The sequence below is a fragment of the Marmota monax genome, unplaced genomic scaffold (genome assembly GCF_021218885.2).
Source record: "Marmota monax isolate L192 unplaced genomic scaffold, Marmota_monax_Labrador192_F-V1.1 WCK01_AAM20220418_F8-fsc00057, whole genome shotgun sequence".
Lineage (NCBI taxonomy): Eukaryota > Metazoa > Chordata > Mammalia > Rodentia > Sciuridae > Marmota > Marmota monax.
The window spans coordinates 5,061,783-5,081,797 of record NW_026693933.1 but is presented as its reverse complement, the minus strand read 5'-3'; the positions used below and the strand labels follow the sequence as shown (position 1 = coordinate 5,081,797).

The 20,015-nt window shown below is 34.7% G+C and overlaps 1 protein-coding gene across 20 annotated transcripts in view; it reads right to left on the bottom strand.

Moving 5' to 3' along the window:
- Window positions 1-20,015, bottom strand: part of Hdac9 (histone deacetylase 9) — an 857,477-nt gene that overhangs the window by 233,134 nt on the left and 604,328 nt on the right. For all 20 annotated transcript variants that reach the window (XM_046463549.2, XM_058585330.1, XM_058585328.1 and 17 more), the window contains 2 exons: window positions 13,160-13,293; window positions 275-395 (listed from right to left, as the gene is read on the bottom strand). In XM_046463549.2, coding sequence (XP_046319505.1) covers window positions 275-395; window positions 13,160-13,293 — 255 coding nt within the window. The remainder of the gene's footprint in view (window positions 1-274; window positions 396-13,159; window positions 13,294-20,015) is intronic.

Here is a 20,015-nt window from a genome sequence, read left to right as displayed (position 1 = left end):
TATATCCCTATATGCAAAACTACACTACACATCTGCTATCCAAAGAAAGGTTAATTTTAAAGTCAACATTATAGAACACACATTGTCTTTTGTAGTGCAGGATTTTCTTAATCTACTTTGAATTCTCTTGTACAAGACTCATTCCACAGAGCAGTGCTGTTGGAAAAACTGACTTTTTGTCACACTGCTTGCCAAGTATTTTGGACTGACACTTGTACTGACTAATGATAGTTCTGGAATGTGCTGTTCTCAGTCAAATGGAGCCCATACAGACCTAGGAGTATCCTGGGGTCCAGCTTCTGTCCATCCAGGGGGCCGGTGCCATACAACAGTGAGTGATGTTCAGAATGAACAAGCTGTATTTCCTCCAAGCTGGCTTTTCGACCTTGAATCCTCTGAAAGAAAATAGCAGAAACCTACAGTACCTCTCTGACAACATTTAGAAGAAAATGAGACCCCCAAGTCACATTTAAGATGATTAATAATGGGCTGAGTTTCATCAGGCAGGAATGTGAGACTGATCTGCTTGGTAAAATACTCTAATACTACTTGAAAAATGAGCATATGCAAGGTTGAGATGCGATGGATTGCTTATGCCCATGTAGGAAATTGACATAAAGCTTATTCTTCTTTGGCATAAAAAATAAATCTATAACAAAGAAATTAATGGTTGTCTCTTTTGTAAAAAATATGAGCTTAAAAACACCAAGGGCTAATGTTTATCTGAAAAACAAATTTATTACCATCTTATTTTATACTTACCTGAAGTTGTTGAAATGAATTTTTCTTAAAGGACATGGGTAAATACCATGGTAGTGTAATGTATTTTATGCTCATTACTTCATGTGAATGCACCTTACCACAGCATTACTCTGTGTAATGCTGTTACAATGTTACTCAAAGCTTGTCCCATGGGACCCGCAACAGTTGAGGATCTGCCTGTCAATGGCCCATGATGAGATCAGTACAGAAATTCAGAGTAAATATTTAGAAACTTGTATGGCAAATTTATGTCTTTTGAATTTAATAAAATCTCATATGACTTAAATTTTTATTTCACTTTTGCACCATTTCACTTTTAGTGTGTTTTATTAAAGTTTTAGTATATGACAGATTGGAAATTAAACGGAAACAAAAACTGCTGTTTAACCAGAGATAATTTGAGACATTCTAGACTCAATTCTTTACACTTAGGCTAGGCAGAGAGTTTTTGCCCCATCTAACAAAGAAAGGTTCTTTGACACAAACATAATTGTACTTTAAGTTAAACCTTATTAGCCAACATACAAAGTGATCTTCTTGGTCCCATTTCTTACCACATCTGTGAGCCTGATAAACATCATGCTGGTGTATGAAATTAATTAACCTTCACTTTCGGAAATGCCTATGCTTCCTAAAACTACATAAACAATATGAAGTTTTTCTTAAAACACACACCATCACAAGACAGGTCAGGTAATACTTAAGTACAGAACTCAAGAGAAATTCAGAGAGTCTGTTCAGGAAGTGCTGACCTCCCATGTTCCTGGAACCACCAGTTGACTTGGAAACATCCGGCGACAACCACACCTCTCTTGGGACCAGGACAACTCCGTGATCAGTCTCCCTTGTGTAAGGTGATGGGGCTGCTGGCAGACTCTTCAGTGTTTATGTGTAGGTTACTAGGGGTCAGGCTGGGAAAATCTCTAGGTAATGACACTTCCTCAGGGTTTATTGGACAGGAGGCAGAGTTTGCTTGTCACTGAAAATAAATGATCAGGTCACAGTGAGGGAGGAATGGTGGGAACTACAGGGGTAACAGAGGAGCATGATTTAAAGCAGAATCTCAAGATTGCCTTTATGTGCCAAACCAACAAATACCTGTGGAATTTTCTTTGCCATTACACTGAAGTTCCCTGTTCTCGACACTATCATTCAGCATTGTGTAACCCAATTTACATTTCTAGAAAAATGAAATATGCTTTTGAGAAATCATTTCCAGGTAGTTAAGAAAACAATCCCAATACTGAAGACTAAGGCAAATTTAATGATGACATTCAGGTCTGCCTTGTTCTGATCAATAAACAATTGTATTGAACAGGGTAATTTGCCGGTAAACATGAAATATGCAAAGGTATATGGAAGACAAACAAAAACCAAAGAAGTAGAATGACAGGTAAAGAGATAAAATGAGCAAGAGAAAAGCGAGAATCAATATTAAAGGGAAATATTTTAACTTCAAGATTTCAGAAGATGGAAAATCCCCAAAGATAAATGGTAGTAACTCCATGGTTTGAGTCATCTAAAATTGGAATGAACAGAGTGCTGAAAAACAGACAGTGACAATCAGTCCTAGTCTGGCATAATAATGAATACCATGAAATAACAGAGCTTCCAAGCTTTCACTTCTATGGGTCTATGAAATCCATAGCCACAGATATCATAAAAGCTGATACTGTGAGACATCAAAATCCTAAATAATGTCAATTCTAAAACTAAGAATTGGAGCCATGTTTGACTACTGGAATATCATAAAACTTCATCATTTTTTTCCCTCTCTCCTTTTCTATTAAGATTTTTTTTTCAGTTCCCAGTTGAATTTTTTGGCTCTAACATTAAATATCACTATTATTATGTTTTCATACACTAGTCATATATATTATACACTGTACACTCAATGCATGTCCCAAGTTCATTTCTTATTCTCCTACAATCCCAGTAGCATTCCAACTAAATGTTCAACCACACATTTGAACAATAATCTGCTAATAAGATTCACCGTAGATGACGATAGCTCAAGTGCTAGCAAATCATGAGGATGCCTGCCGAATCTTTCATCTCCCAGTGTAGCAGCAATCAACTGGCAGTATGGACACAGCATCTGGATAAGTTACCTAGCATTTACTTATTCAAGAGTTTTGCTTCTGATTTATACTCTAGTTCTTACCTCACTATTAAAATGTAAAACTGCTCGTACATTATCCCTTTGATTCTTTTTCCCTCTTCTCCTTCCATTTCCTTTGACTCTCTGAAAGTACATTACACTGGCAGATTGTGTTATTATAATAAATAGTTCTTAGAAATTACTGCAATCAAAATAAGGATGTAATCATTCTTGACAATCACCTTCTGCTTCTCTAGCTGCTAGGGAACAAACCCCATAAACACAGTGCCTGTTTCCCCCCAAAGCAAGGAAAACCAATTCAGCCTGAAAACAATCTCTACCTAAAGAAAGGATCTGGAGAAAGCACATTCTAGATTTGTATCTTGCAGAAACACTACTATGGGAACTTGGATGACTAAGCCAAGAATCCTGAAATAGCAACCGCTTGCTTTAGTTCTTAACACACAGGGTCTCCTGGAGTAGTTCCATTTTGCCTCCCTTTTATCAGATGCCTTAAATTTGTCACATTCAGCTCTCTTCTCCTATTGAGATCTCCAACAGTCCCATTTTTTAATTTAGAATTTCATTTGCTCAGGCTTAATATAGATATTCTCATTTTGTCTCTTCCCGAATGTTCTACTTCCTGTGTACCCTGTATTCCTCCATTTCTCTCTTAAGATGCTCTCTAGAGTCAAAGGTCAATAGCATAATGACTAACAAAATAGGATAAAGTGCTCTGATAATCTTAATTTAGGGAGATGCTGGTTTCCGTTCTCAGAGAAAAATCAGTCTGCAGGATGTCTATGTGAAGTCATCTATGATGCTCTGACTAAAAAGGCTTTTGAGCATATTGGAACACTCGATGCATATAAGGGATGGAGTTTATCTGGAGAGTTCTCACATGAAATCCAAAGATAGGTCTTGAATTCTTTAATAGGCCTAGGAACAGAAGCTTCCAGCTCTTCTTTCAGCTTAAAGAAATGCTGTGATTTAGGACTGCTTTCATTCTGACATTATTATTCTGTGACTTACATTCAATCCGGGTCTTTCCTGGGAGTGGAAAAGTAGCCAGGACTCAGCCTACTCTGTGCTTAGGAATATGATCATATTCAATACAGACCCCCAGACAGCCTCTATTCAGGTTGGAAGTTTGACTAAAGATGTCATTTGAAATCACCATATCATTGAGTCTCACAATGTACTATGGTTCTTTCCTAAAGAAATAGTCTTTCTGAAATAAAGCCTGTTAATGCAAACTGATTATAGAAGGAATGTTCTGAACATGATCTACAAAGTCATACTGTGACAGGATAAAACGCAGCCTACCCACACCCACCCACACACAGAGCACACACACGGTATAGATTCATATTTTTTTCTGCCAAGGAGCAGAGAAAAAAGGAAACAGTTCTATTCCTTCCCTGCTTGTGTTCAAAGCCTGGAGTGAGGCCAGTGTCCTAATCAGTTCTCATTGGCCCTGGAGGAATCAGAACCTTTTGTAAAATATAATAAAGGGCATAAAATCATGATAAAATGCATGAAAAAGCAGTGCCTTTGGTTAGGGAACTAGAAATAATTTAGCAGAACAGATGGATTGCATTGGTTGGGTATTATTGAGGACATGAAAGGGCTCATTTTGTGGCAGTTCCAAACTAAGAGAAAATGTCCAACTTAAATTTGACAAGTCAAAGTACCTGCCTCCACTGGAGGAGACTCCATTTTCTTTAATCATTTTCAAAGTAGTGACATATTAGGCAAAAATGTCTACTGAAATACCTCATTTTCCGAAAATATTTCATCCATTGTCTCTAAGTAAAGGAAGATTATTATTTTTTCCTCCAAAAATCTACAGTGCTGCCAATATTCAATTAAAAAACATAAATGAGTTATGTCAAAGTTAGATTCAGTTTTTGAATACCATATTTAATACTTAAGGAGTCAATTCGTGGTTCATTAATTATTCTTGATATATTTTTTCTCTTAAAACAAACACAAAAATGTGGTCTCATTGTTCGTGTCCAAGCATATCTCCTTGAATTTTCAAATGATAACAATCAATTGTTTCTTTGAATATTTTATAAGTCGTTTTTTTCTAATAGCCACCCCCTAACACAGAGCTGTACAATCTTTTCTCATAGCCCTCATCATATAGTAACCTGTTATCAGAATTTTTTCTCATAAAGTAGAGTAAAGGGAGGCAGGCAGTAATAGAACAGGCAGGCAGCCTACCAGACTTCTCCCTTCTGTAGGGCACATGGAAGAAAAGTAGACTGCAAGCTGAGAGCCAGAATTCTTATCCTGCTTCTTGAATGTTTTCCCTGTGCCTACAGCCAGCTGTGAAACATCTCTACAGGCCTTAGTTTCTTCATCTATAAGCATAAGGAAGTTTGCCTAAGTTTTTTCAAAGCTTCATTTTAGTCCTAACTGATAAGATTCTATGTGGCAAAATAACTTTATACTCGGTAAAAAATTCAAGAAAATATGCTTTACTTTGATTGATGAATTTGCCTGAGGCAAGCAAATACAATTATAGTGATCTATTACTGTGGTGGAGGCCAGAAAATAGGCCCATGAAGATTTTCAAAAGCAGTCCACCTCTTCCTTGAAGCCCATTTCTTAAAAGTTTAATCACTGTTGAAAAATGAGAGGATTTTTCAAAGCTTATACTACTATTTGACAACCTCAAAATAATAAACACTTTCCCCAATTTCTAAATTCTTTAGGGTACAGAATGTCTGGCTTTGTTTGTATGTTTTGTTTCCTGATGCTGGGGATTGAACCCAGGGCCTTGCACACACTAGGCAAGTGCTCTCACAGTGAATTACACTCCTAGCCTGTACTTCTGACTTAAAGCTACCTGTGTGTTTCAAGTAAATGCTTGAACTCTCTCATCTCAAAATATTTGATCCATCTGCCTATTTGTCTCTACCTGTTAAGTTTATGCAAGAAGTTGAGTTTGTGTTGCAGAGGTTCTTGAAACCAGCTGCGGATGTTTAAGAGGTACGATTGGAGCTTTAGATTCACTTTGTGTGGACACAGTCTGCGCACTGGATACTTAAAGCCACTGAGTGGATTCTAATGGGTAGAATCCTGGGTCAAGAACCACATGTTGGAAGGAGCAGACTATGCTTCCTACTCATAAATTAATTCAAGATATTGTCACTATGGACCAATATTTGGGACTATGAAATATTTTTTGTTTTTAACATCAAGGAATAAAAAACAAAATTCTTGTCTTCAAAATTAGCAAGTATCTTTACTTGTCTTAATTTTATTGATTCAGTCATTAATATTTATTTTCAAATATTTCAGAGCACATAGCAATTTCTAAAGCACTTCAGAAAGCCAGAAAATCTTATTCAACAATAAAGGTCTGGGGTGGTCATAAGCATATGTTATGTATGTTTTTAAAATTTATTTTCATCTATTTCAAATCATTATGTTCATACAACAAAAAGAAATTATGCCTTAGTTTCATTGCTACATTTTCATAATTTTTAATAAAACCAAATCTTATACCTTATAATTTTTAATTACAAATATTTTAATGATTTAGTCTAAAGCATTGCTTTTTCAAATATCACTCATGTATGCAACAAAATTTCTTAATAAATATTTATACTTGAATACTGCAATGTTCAAATGACTTAAAAATATCTAACATTCATTTTTATTAATAAATCTTAAGCTGCTATCTAAAAATCCCTGTATTATTTTCCAAATGATTCAGAAAGAAAATCTCTCATTGTTCCTTTTATTGATTGTATTCTACAAGCAGAATTTTTAAAACTTCCATGTTGTCTCAATTTTGATTATAAACTGTGCATTGACTTTTGATGTATGTATCTGCCTGGGCCCACCTTACTGTGATATATAAATATCTCTCAGAAAATGACATAATGCATCCTGGTTTACTCATGATATCTAGATCTTCTGCACTACTTCCACCTCCGCACCCCGCAACTGCCCTATCCTTTAGAGACAATTCACAGGACTCCCTGTTTGACTTTCTTACTGCTTTGTGGTTAGATTCTAAGACACAAACATATTTAAAAATAAATTTTTTTTTACAAACTAAACAGAACAGTAAGCTGTTATGTGCTGCCATCTAGTTAGACTACTCTATAAAACAAATGTTTAATTGAATTTGCATTAACTTGCAGTATGCAGAGCTTCACAATCTTGATGTCAGAAAACCTGTACATTCCAAAAGTAATACATCTCCTTATTTGGATTTAAAAAGGGTATTTTAAGTCACTTGTATGTGCTGGCAAGTGTGCTGAAGACCTTATCCTTGAGCTGCTGGACTTCTTAAGATTTTATACTAAAGTTTCTCTCCACTTTGCTCATTGGAACTGCTGAGAAATCCCAGAAGGGGCAACAGTAGCTTGGTTTCATGTCCCAGAATTGTTTTGTAATTACTTTGTGTTGGCACTTGAATAAAAGAGTTAAACATTTCAGCACAGTATGTTGCTTATGGCTTTTACTTATGAATTAAGCGAAACAAAGTTATTCAATATTAGTCACAAAGAGGCAATGCAAATTCCACATAATGTGTAATCCAACAAAAGCATTATAAAATGTTATTATTCTCAAAACAAATGTGAAAGCAAGCAAATGTCTGTGGGTGGTTTGGTGGGGCTGGGAGACATGAGCACTTCTGGAAAAACAACTACAAGTGCATTTCTAACAGATGATGGGTCAATCTCTATTTTTTTTTTTTTTTTTTTTTAGCTCAGAGGAGCACATTCCTTTCTCCAGGAGCACAGGCACTTTAGAAACCCAGCTACCTAATCGAAGAGCTTGTTTTCTCAACAGGATACCAAATTACCCCCTGCCCCCTGCCCCAGATCCATTTCTCACGGTGACCAGAAAGCTGCTGGTTTTGCTTTGTGTTCCCAACAGAATCACTAAACTAAGTATGAATGATTCAATAGGGGAAAAAATTAAATGGTATTGGCATGAAGGACTACTAACCGCTCAACTTTTTTAAAACAATGCCACGTCATGCCAAAAGAAGTTAACCCATGTAACCACTGTAATCTAATATAATAAGGACTAAAGTTTTCTCTGGCTGCTAATCAGCACTACTCAGCAAAGCCAATTTACACTATAGCTTACAAACTAAGAGCAAAGTGTTTACCAAAACATGCTAAAAATTTAGTCTGCTGTTAAGAAGAGAGAGTGTTATGTCTAAAGTGAGCTCCTTAGCCATTCTAATTTCATACAATATTATATCTGGAAGAAATCCTAGAGGAATTCTGCATAATATGCCCATCTATAGCATGAGAAAATGGAAGATCAACAAGGTTAAATGATTTTACTAAAGTACACAGATAATTAATGGTCGGGCTAAAGTTAAATCTATTGTTGAATAATTACCTTGGAAGGAATCCATTTTGATTAATTTACCACATTGCTAAATGAGTTGATATAATACAAAAGTTTGATTTGGGGGTCAGTCTAGCCTTTTGAAATGAAGGAGCCCTTTTAATGTTTTCAATTTGCCCTCTTTTCTATCATTTTATTGTCATTTCATTAGTGGACAATTGACCGCACCATTGGATGAGGAAAGTTGACTTTTCTCTATGTGCCAGCAGAATTGGGACTTCTTATCTTTTTCCCAGAGAAATAGACAATAGTAACCCTAGTAAATGAAGGAAACCACATATTGACAGAAGCATGGCAAGTTATTCGACATAAGAGACACTTTCTCCTTCACACTGATCTAAAACATCACCTCCTCTCTCTTGTTCACAGAACCCCTCTGAAGCTTTCAAGACAAAGAAGGCAGCTGGCCACTGTATTTCTCTTTTTATTTCTTTTCTAAGCCAAATCAATAAGACTCTTCAGAATCACAGCAACATAAACATATTGGCTCAAACCCTTTGCAAATTTGTAATTATATATTTCTTTGTATGATCATTTGACCAAAGTCAGGTGAGTTCACTAAATGTTAACCTCCTTGAAGATAGTGAATATATCTTTCTTCCTCTATATTATATCTCCTGCTCCTTACAGAGGTACCAGGAAACCTCAAATTCATATCAATATCATTGAACAAATATTCTGCTGTTGTCAAGATGTGGTAACTACATCAGCAATATCAGGATCAACTAACCATGTTGGAGAAACAAATACTTAGACCTCCATTCAGACCTACTGAATCAGAAGCTCTAGGGCTAGAGCTCAGCCATCTATGTCTGAACATCCCCAGAGGGGATTCTAATAGATGCTATTTGAGATTTTCTTCTCTGAAAGCACAAGTTGATTTCTAACCATGGGTGGTCACATAGATGTGCAGGGCAAATCATGTCCAAAAACGGCAGATAACTATCTGGATATCGGGAAACAATGTGCTGATCCAGCTTGGATGGATTCCTATTTGATTATATCCTTTTCTGTGGAATCTAATAAGTTCTCTCTATTATGAAACTATTGAGTTAAGTTCTTATTTCCCACCATCAAGAGAGAACATTGTCCAGACCACTTAGGAGAGCGATACCCTAGTCTTGGTACTCTAATCCCTGGAGAACCAGCCAGCAAGATTGCACCTTCTCTTGTTCATACTAGTTAGACAAACTGGGCAAGTGAACTAGAGTTCAACATCCTCATAGCTCCTCCCAGGCAGTTTAGTAGGAATGGTCTCCATTCTGTCTTTATTTGGGTCTTTGGGGTGCTTGCTAAATAGGACTCTCACCAGAGCTGCAACCCCACTTTCTCTCTTGGAGTAAATACATTAACTGCAGGGAGCAGATAACTGTCATTGGCTTGGTTTTCTTTGGTTCAGAAACACTAACCAGGAAGGCTTGCAGGGGAGCCTTTTCCCCCTTTCAACTAGCTTAAGTCCCACACAGAGAAGTCTCACTCCATAAGATCACTTGCCTTTTATGGTGGGTTTTCCCCCCAATTCTTTAACAATTCTGATTCTTATGAAGTGTGATAAATTGCTAAAATACTTGTTAGTAACTTTCTCAGTTTTTTTTCAAAATATTAAAATTCTCCAAATAATTCAGCATGAGATAAAAAGTTTAACATTCTTAGAAGAGGATTTAATAACATATTAATAAATTTGTATGTAGAATTGATTTATTAAATAACATATTTTAAGAGAAAACCATAAAAATGTGTATCAATTATTCCAAATGTGTTTAGTAAAGGCCTGGGCTGGGCATTCCTGAATGATGGTGTAGATTCTACTCTTTCTGAGTGGAACTAATCTGCTTTGGAATAATCTGTGTTCCTTTTCACTTTCTTCTCTTCTCTTCTGGTAAAACAGGAAGAAAAAGAAATTAAGTCATGGAAACCTTCTTTCCCTTTTGGTTCTGTGTTTTATCTTACATGGAACTAAAAGTTTCCAGAAAAGGAGAACATCTATTTAGTTAATTATTTCTAAAGTTCCATTTTGAATCCTCCTAAAATCATTCACAGACAGAGGGACATTAAACACCTAGGTGTCTTAAAGTGAATTGTTTGTTAGGGCTTTTAGAAATTCCATTACATGTTTTTATTTGTTTACTTTTTACTTTGGTTACCATATCATAAAGTCAAAGAGCAAATAAATTCACATGTGCAACCATTCCTGCAATTGCACAGGAATTTGGTAACATAAAATGTGGGAAACAATTTCTTCACTTAAGAAACTAAACACTTGGGAAGTTGCCATCGAACTATGTCTGAAAACGGTTTCTGTTTGCATGCTTGTGAAGTTTTTGATAAGACACTTGTTCATGGTCTTCTTTAAGAGCTACTCCGCTGATCCTGGTTCCCAAGTGAATTATTTTTAATTCTGTGATTGTTACCAGGAAGACTCCTGTTTTCTGACTGGGTTGGGGCTTACCTAACCCATTCTCAACAACTCGAGTCCTTCCGACATTTCATCCTGTGGTTGACAACACATAAGCCAGTGAGATATAATAGAATTGCATGGTTTGAAATAATATAGGAATAAATAAAGTGATGTAGAAGGAATTCATGAAAATGACTGACTAGAAAGGGATGATGACAAACATTTTTAGATTTTCAGATCAGTGTGAACTATACTACATTCCACATAATTCTGCACTCTGCTCCATTCATAAACAGTACTTCAGGTTATAGCTTTTCAAAATTCCACTAGAGCCACTGCCAATTTGGAGAGGTTGGGAAAAGGCCAAATGCTGCCATATATAACAAAGAATTGAATGTGGAAAAATGCAAGTGGCAATGTCTCAGCTGGCAAAAGCAGAAAAAAAAAATTTGCCAAGCAGGAAAATATCCATAGCAGTCACAAAGGTGAGACAAGAAAGGTCACAAGAATAAATGAGTTTTTTGTGTTAAGATCAGTCTGTAATTTCTCCATTAAGATCAGACAAACAAGTCTCCTTGGCTGCCCACTTTGTGTATTCCATATGGGGTTTGTGGAAAAGAGAATGGTTTGGCCTCCAAGCTGCACTCTCAAAAATATGAAATTCTTAAAGTTAACTCTAAAATTATCCAAAGAGCATGAAAGCTTTCTGCCATATAATATGGATGCCACTGGCAAAGGATGAATAGGACTTTACTCAGGAAAGAACCAGAGAAATATATGTAGCTCATTTTCTTTCACTTTGGGATTTTTAGGTAAAGGATACATTTAATCAGAAGCAGAGCTTTAAATACAAAAAATGTTTGACATTTCCACTATAAACATATAATAAAATTTGTGAGACCAGTGTTCTGTTGTATTTATTCACAATCTCAACTCCTAATTGACCTACAGGACATTATCAATAATTTGATGCAAAGATAATTAATATCCTTATAAAATGAAATATATTATTCTCCTATATCACCTTTTAAAGACAAAGTCTATAAGGAAAATTTTCCTTAGTAACGAGCAAATTGCATAAATGCTTTGCATCTTCAAAAGTCAATATTTTCACTAGATTGCAGGGAAGGACCAGACAGATGTGATTCACATTAGCAAGTATAGGCAAGTGCACTTGACCTTTAGGATCATTTTCTCTTCTTTGGCATTTATATTTCAACCAAAACATTTTCCAGGTTCTTTTAAAACTACATTTGCATAGGAATTATGTTGAATGCATTTTCAGTTGCCAAAAAATAATACACTACAGAAAGTTTTCAAAGATAGTCTATGGGTTAATATCAATTTATAATCGCACTTTTAAATGTCTGACCTTAGAATTGATACACTATGCAAACAGTCACAAGTAGTTTGCATATAATCTGAAAAGTACTAACAAAAATCAATTTTAATTTTATTGAAGTATAATGAATTTCATTTGGTCTCATATCAGTTTTCTCATACCACAATTATAGTCAAAATATTATCCATTTATTTTTTCCCCTAGGCAAGTAAAAACTATGTTGAATTTCCTTCATTGGTAGGTCAACAGAACCAAATAGAAACATCATAAAATGGCAGCTTGTGAGATCAGGAATATTATCTGTCTTGTGAAATTTGCAATTTCAGTGGCTGAAACACATCTATAATATAATACATATTTAATAAATTTTTTTTTAAACAATCAATGATAAAATGAAGTGAGAAAATACATGGAACATATTTTTTTAAAGAATTGTTCATATGTAAATGCAAAAAGTTACTGAATTTTAGGGAACAATGGAAATTTTTATCAATTAATCAAATAGCCCATGATTATTATATATTTTGCAAATTTGACAATGGGAGTCATTATGAATTGCTTTCACTTTCGTTTAATCTTTGAAAGCCTAAAGAAATAATTTTTTTCTAAATGAAAATGAAACTGTCATCAGAAATTTACAAAAATGAGTCTAAAAATTGGTATAATGAAAATATTAAAAGCCCTACCATAAAATTACAAACTTATTAGCTACTTCATTAAAAAGGAGTATATTTTCTTGGTGCTAAAACTGTTATTCTTTGAATTTTATTCATTTCCATGAGGCAAAATTGGCATATATTTGAGTTCAAAGGGCAGTTTCTAACAAAAAAAATACCAATTACTTAACATTTAACACTGCAAGCAGTTTCTCAGAAGACTAACTCAATAAATGATGTCCATTTGCAAACAAGAATGCTATCATGTGTATGTATGCTGCAACAGAACACACATATCAGGCAGCTGCTTAATACATCAACCTTGATTACCTACTGTGTGCCCAGCTCAGAGTCAGATGGTGAGTTCTATGCTATTTGTTTATGACTGATCATCAATCACAATGTTTGCTCTACATGGTTAACATTTTTTTACTACTACCCAAATGAATGCTGGCCTCTTTACATGATTTATTTAAGTAAGTAAAAAAGTGTGGCCAATTCAGGATTACCTCACATTTATTTAGCAGCCCAGTTTCTTGCAGCCGTGACCAGATGCTCTGTATTCGTCCAGCATGCTCAGGGTGGGTGGTGGAACTGCCACAAACGCACTGGTGTTTCAGCATCAGAGGGTCATAGGCAATTCCTTCAAGACAAAGAAAACATACATGTAATGGAACAAGGTAGTGGATACACACTGGACAATAACGTGATCCCTCCAAAAAGTTATTCTTTTTAAAATGAAATTTACAAAGAAAAAACATCTATATCCTTAAGACCCCATAGGAGGATTTAATCTGTGTATCTGCATATGTCTGCAAAAATCTCCATTAGTAGATTAACTAGTACTCAGACCTTAGTTTAGTAAATCTGTAAAGTGATAAAGATGGTGACATTTTAGGAAACTTCAGATTAAAAAAAAGAATGCCATAGTTTTACCAGTATGTAAAATCATTGTTAACTGGGGGCAGATAATTCAATTTAGTAGAAGTTTTCATTTTACCATTCACGCCACAAAATGAGCTGGTTTCTAAATCCTGAATTTATTTAATGAGTAAATTCCACTTTTCCTTTGGATCAGGGAACATCTTTGTAATAAACTGAACAATTTTCTAACTCTTTTCCATTTTGTTTAGAAATGTCATCAAAGATGGGTACTCAGTTTCTTCTTTACTTATGTTTTCCTAAAAATTTATAGCATTTTATAAAATATATGACTATTGTAAATCTATGAGATATATAAGTCCCATATATTGTGAAACATTGGAAGTAGTTCTTTTAAAATATAAATGATTGCTGTAATTCCTTTAGTACAGAGTTCAGTTACTTAATGAATAAAATCTATTAGAAGGTAGTATATTTCATGTTTGAAAAATTTGGTGAAATCAATTATCAAGAGTATATAAAAAAGGACTTTTTAAAGGAACAGATTAGATGATAATTACAACTCTGGTTCATTTTAGGATTTCTACCCATAACCATTTCCCTTGAGAAAGGGGAGAACATGTTACTTACAAAATTGACTAACATAAGATTATTTAACAAATCTGTTCTAATATTTGACCATCAAACTACATTATGGGGTACAGGGACTGAAGTATCCATGATAAGAAATTAAAGAGCAAAAAAAAAAAAAAAAGATCTATTCAGGAACAGATAAGTACCGAAATTTGACTTACTTACATTACTGTGTTAAAGGAATGTTTCTCAGAGGGGAAAAGTATTTGCCCCTGAGTATACCAAAATCCTACAGAAAAATATAACATATGCAATTTGAAACCATGTGGTAAAAATTATGTATAAGAAAAAATATCATTTTGCTGGTTCAAATAATATCCATTCTTAAGAGTCAATGGCTTCAGAACCCATCTTTATGCCTGCTCCTGACTTGTATGTTTTCATCCTTAGCCCTGACCTCTCTTCTGAGTAATATACTATAAACTTACCTATTCAATTGCCCACCCAAAGCTTCCATTTGGATGTCTCATAGATTTCATAAAGTAAGAATGTCTTCAATTTTGAATTCATGATCTTAAACCACACACAGTGTTCCTTATTTTAACAAAGGACACTAAGATCCATCAATGAGTATGCCAGAAACCTTTGTGTCCTCTTGACATTCCCTCTTCTATGAACCAAAGGAGTGTCTGTTTTCCCTTCCAGACAGATCTTGAATCACTCACTTCTTATCTCCACTGCCAAAACCATACACAATCCAAACAACTATTATCACTGATTTGAACTCCTGAGACAGCCTCATAACTGGCTACCTGACTTTCACTCTATGCCATTCACCACAAGACAGTAGCAATTTTTTGCTTAAACATTTCAATGACTTTACTGAGACTGAAATTCCTCAAGGTCAACATCCATAGGCTCCTCTCCATCTCTCCAGCTTCATCACATTACTCCTCCCTCCTTTGATCTCAGTTTCTCCTACAAAGGGCTCCCTTCCTCTCCTTAAAAAGGTCAAAGTCCCATCAGCCTTTGTACATGCTATTCCATCTGGGCCAGAAATTCTTCCTTCCTGATCTTCATAACTATAGCTCCCAACTGGCTAACTTCCTCTTCATCCTTCATGGTATAAAATTTTAACACCATGTCCTCAAAAAAGCATTCCCTGAGAACTCTAAGTGGGATCTCCTCCTCCTCTATCTGGTCTCATAGCATCCTCCATCTCCTTCAGAGCATTGCTCACATTTATGTAATTGCTGCATGTAATTTTGTTAACTGTGCATTTTCTTCACTAAATGTTAAGATATATGAAAGGACAGGCTACAGTATTGTTTATCTTTGAACTTCCAGTGTCTATCCAGTAGATCCTCAAAAGTACATTGTAATGAATGCATGAAAGACAAATAAATGCATGGATTCAAGAACTAGGCTAGGTATTTCCATGATTTAGCCTTCCTTGGTAAATCTAATCAATGGGTCTCCTTGGCGTCTTGAAGTTCACGCAGGCTTATTTCTTTAATATTCTACTTTTTTATTTTGCATGCCTTATCTTCCAACCAGGAATCTATTTTACTCAGCTTTGTATGTCTACAAAGTATTTTTCACGAAGTCCATTTTTTCCTTTGTACAAAACCCAACATAAAAAAATATTTTGCAATAAGGTCAAATGGAATACTTTAAGATAGGCAGAAAAGAAAGCAGGTAGAAGAATGGCATTCAGAACACAACATTCATGAGACATGTCTTCACAATTCAAATTTATCAAGTATTTATGAGTTGCTATTTCAGAACAGGAGCTGTTTAACATATTTTCAACTACAGTTTTGTACTACAAAAAATAAATGATATACTAATAATACAGAAACCAAAAGTATAGTATTGTTTTGTTTTGAAAATATATTCTTCAATAGTAGGAATTTTAATCATTGTGTTGCTTAACTATTTCTACTTCATCTCTTAACATATCCAAGCTCACTTCCATCATAATTTTTCCCCTTTTAACATCATTTTCCTCATAACTCACTGCCAAGAAAAAGAAAATTACAAAACAAGTTGTGGTAGTTAGAAATTATTGCCAGGGATCTGGAGATTATAATAGAAAGTCCAGGAGCTTTTGGAAAGACGTTCGAATTTAAGGGGAAATAAATAAAATCTGGATCCCCCAACCTCCACTGCCTCATCTTAATGACATATCAATGAGGTGTTAACAGGTAGACTGGAAGGTGAGACTTTAACCTCATCCTTCATCTCTACTCCTTTTCTCTTTTTTTTTAATTCCCTCTCAAAACTGGGGACATATAGGGTGAAAAATAAGCCTACTCTTTTCTTCAGGATTCATATGGAATTCTATTTTTCTTTGACTCTTTCTGCCCCACTGGTTGTCACTGGCAATGCAAGCCAATGGATCACTCTTTCTCTCGATTAATAGGACAAAAGTTAAAAATTAAGAATTGGAAAAGTATATGAAGGAGTCTTTTGTTAGTCAGCTTTTTCCTTGCTGCAACTAAAAGATCTGACCAGAACAAATGAAGAGGAGGAAAAGTTTATTTGTGAGCTCACGGTTTCAGAGGTTTTAGGCAGCTGGCTCTATTCCTTGGGCCCCAAAGTGAGGCCAAACATGATGAAGGAAGAGTGTGAGAAAGAGTGTGGTGAAAAGAAGCAGCTCACCTGATGATTAGGCAGCAGAGAGAGAGAGAGAGAAACTCCACTTTCCAAATACAAATATATACCCCAAACCATAACCCTAATGATCCCCCTCCTCTAGCCACACTCCTCCTGCCTCCAGTTACCACTCAGTTAACTCCTTCAGGGATTGATTCACTGATTAAGTTAAGGCTCTCACAACCTAATCATTTCCACTCTGAACCCTCTCACATTGTCTTACACGTGAATCTTTACCTGTATTTTGAACCCTAATAGTGAGTTTCATACCAAACAAACAAACAAAACAAAACAAACCCTCCTCAAAATTCTGAATATTTTAGATAAGCTTTGAGCTTTCTCTAGGTTATTTTATTAAATGAGATAACGTAATTGAAACACTGAGTATAGTGTCTTTCCCTTCCTAAATCATTACATGTAGGTAAGTCATTTTTTAGCTCATGGAATCTATTCATGTCTATAATAGGGTTTATGTTCAGTCTAGTAAGATCTGATTGAGTAGAGCTGGTTTATAAGGAGGAGTCTAGCATCTTTAGATGCCTTCTTCTGTGTCCTAGCTACTAACATTCAGCTAATTTGCATTTATAGAAACTGCCTGAAGTTTCACACCTTCTAAAGACATTTACTAAACACTACTGGAGCTAAGTGAGAAGAGGGAGGACTAGCACAAAACAAAGATGTATGACACGGCATTGTAACACATAATGATGGTTCACTATGTTCAAGGTATTGGCAACTTCAATTTATTACCATTAAACTTACAATCTAGTAGTTAAAGTGAGACACATACAAACATATGACATGCATTTGTAAAACTTCCGTATGCTAAGGAAGGAAAAAATGTGGGATGAGTAAGAGGAGCGTTCTTAAAAACAAAAATATTTAAATGACAAAATGACTTGCAAATGATGGAAGGTGAGGCCATTAATAGAATGGACAGAATGAACTACGGTCAGTGCTCTCTATCCATGAATTTCATATCCACCCAGTGATTCAAAAATATTGTAGGAAAAAATTATATCTGTCTAGACATGTACATACATTTATTTCTTATAGTATTTTTTCTAAAAAAAAAACAGTAAAATAACAATTTACAGAGCAATTACATTGTACCAAGTGTCAAAAATAATCCAGAGATGATTGAAAGTATACAGGAGAATGTGTAAAGGTTATATGCAAAAACTAGGCCATTTCATATAAGTGTCTTGAGCACCTAGGGATTTTGGTATTCTTGGAGGTTCCTGAAAACAATCCTCCACAAATATCAAGGAATGAATGCATTTTGAAACAAAGATCATTTCTAACAACCTTCAAATACTCATAGTAGCCATTTTACTTTTCCTATATATAGTTCCCATCTATCCATAAAGCTTATCTTGCCTTATTTTTTCTATTTCCACCCCAATCTCTACATTATACTACATTTAATATTTGCTATAAGACCTTTGATTTGGAATACATAAATAAAAGCATCAAACTGTACAATTTTAATTATATTTAATACATAATTTAATTAACTTGGTGTGTCAAGCAAGCAAATAATGTAGTATCAAAAAATGGTTATTTAAAATGTTGGTAACTTGTGCCTTTTACTAGGTAAGAAATTTCCTAAGACAATTTTGTTTGTTTTATGTTTTCTCATGTAACTCACATTATTAGAGTATCAGGAGAAAAGGGAATGGCTAGAAGAAAGGTCCTTAAGAGTCTATGACCTGGATTAAGGGTTGCCACTCAGCTAGAGAGCCAGGAAGGAGCCTCAGCATGTAAGTTGGCAAAAAGTGAAGCCAAACACAATCACTACACATTTGCTGGAGGCAAAATATCTGGAAAGATTTTTCTACATTCAAGAATAAGTGATCAAGAAAAAAAAAAGGACCTATGATAATATGCTACAGAAACTGTAAAGGAAAATGTCATTCATAGATCAGTGAACATGAGCTACGGGAGGAACCAATATGATTTTAAAGGAAATGTTTTGGCATCTTCAAATGTCAAAAGATACTGGCTCAATCAACTAGGAACCAAAAGCTAAAGGGAGAGATCTAACTCAATTAAAAAGACAATGGAATGAGTGAAAAAGAAAGAGAAATATGATAAATAGGGATAACAAAGAAATTTTGAAGAAAAAAATTAAAATCTATACAGGAGACAAAGACAGTAATTTATACATTTCAGAGAATCAGACTGGTGCTCTTGAACACAAATTTAAGAAGCCCTTGGAACATGAAGAAAAATTTCTAAGAGATGGACCCAATGAGATGAAAATGGGAAATCAGAGGATAAAATAGCTGAAGAGAAAGCTGTGATTGCCCTCTAGGAGAAAAATCAGACTAACTGAATAACGGGAATAACTAAAGAAGCTTCCCATAAGTAAGAGAGTCATGTGCATCTGTTAGTGAACACTCATCAGAAAGGTAATTTTTAAGTTAACAGGATAAAGAAAATACACCAATTCCAGAAAAGAAAAATGAGGCTGCCCACAAAGAATCACCTATCAGATTGGCCTCAGACTCCTCCCCTTTAGCGCTAGCACCCTTGAGCATAGGACATTTCCAAACTTTTCAGGCAAAAATATGTGTCCAGTAAGTCTATATTCAGACATGTGTGAAAACAAAAAGATGACATTCTCAGGTATAAAGACATGTCCCCAAATATGTATATATAGCACACAAGGAAGATGAATACATAATGATATATTTATAAATACACTATGTATGTGAATATGTTTTGATATGATACATGTCATCAAGTTGAGTTAATGTCCTAAATAAACAAGATAGCTGTTTTTATCATCTTAAGAGAGAATGAGATGAGCAAATTTTGGAGTTAATCTGAGAAATTTCAAACAGATATTAGAGGACAGCAATTTAAGAAAATAAATTACCTACAAAAAGAAATTAACCTCTCTATTCTAATATAGGTAATAATAGAAATTACTTTGAAAAATCTTAAACATATACATACTTACAAACACAACAAACACATGCATACAAATAAATATATATAAAAGACAATGCAAATTTACACATACACACATGCATACAGATATGTACAAAAATATGCAAATATCTTTTTTAAAGAGAAGCCTAAGGAAGAGGTAAAACCACTGATAATATGAACAAACATTTAAATTTGTTTACCTAAAAGTAATAAAATAAAGAATGATTCTCTTGTACATTATTCTAGATTTACCAATTTGCCTTCTATGAACATGTATCAATTTTTGTAATTAGCAAAAATGTAAATATTACA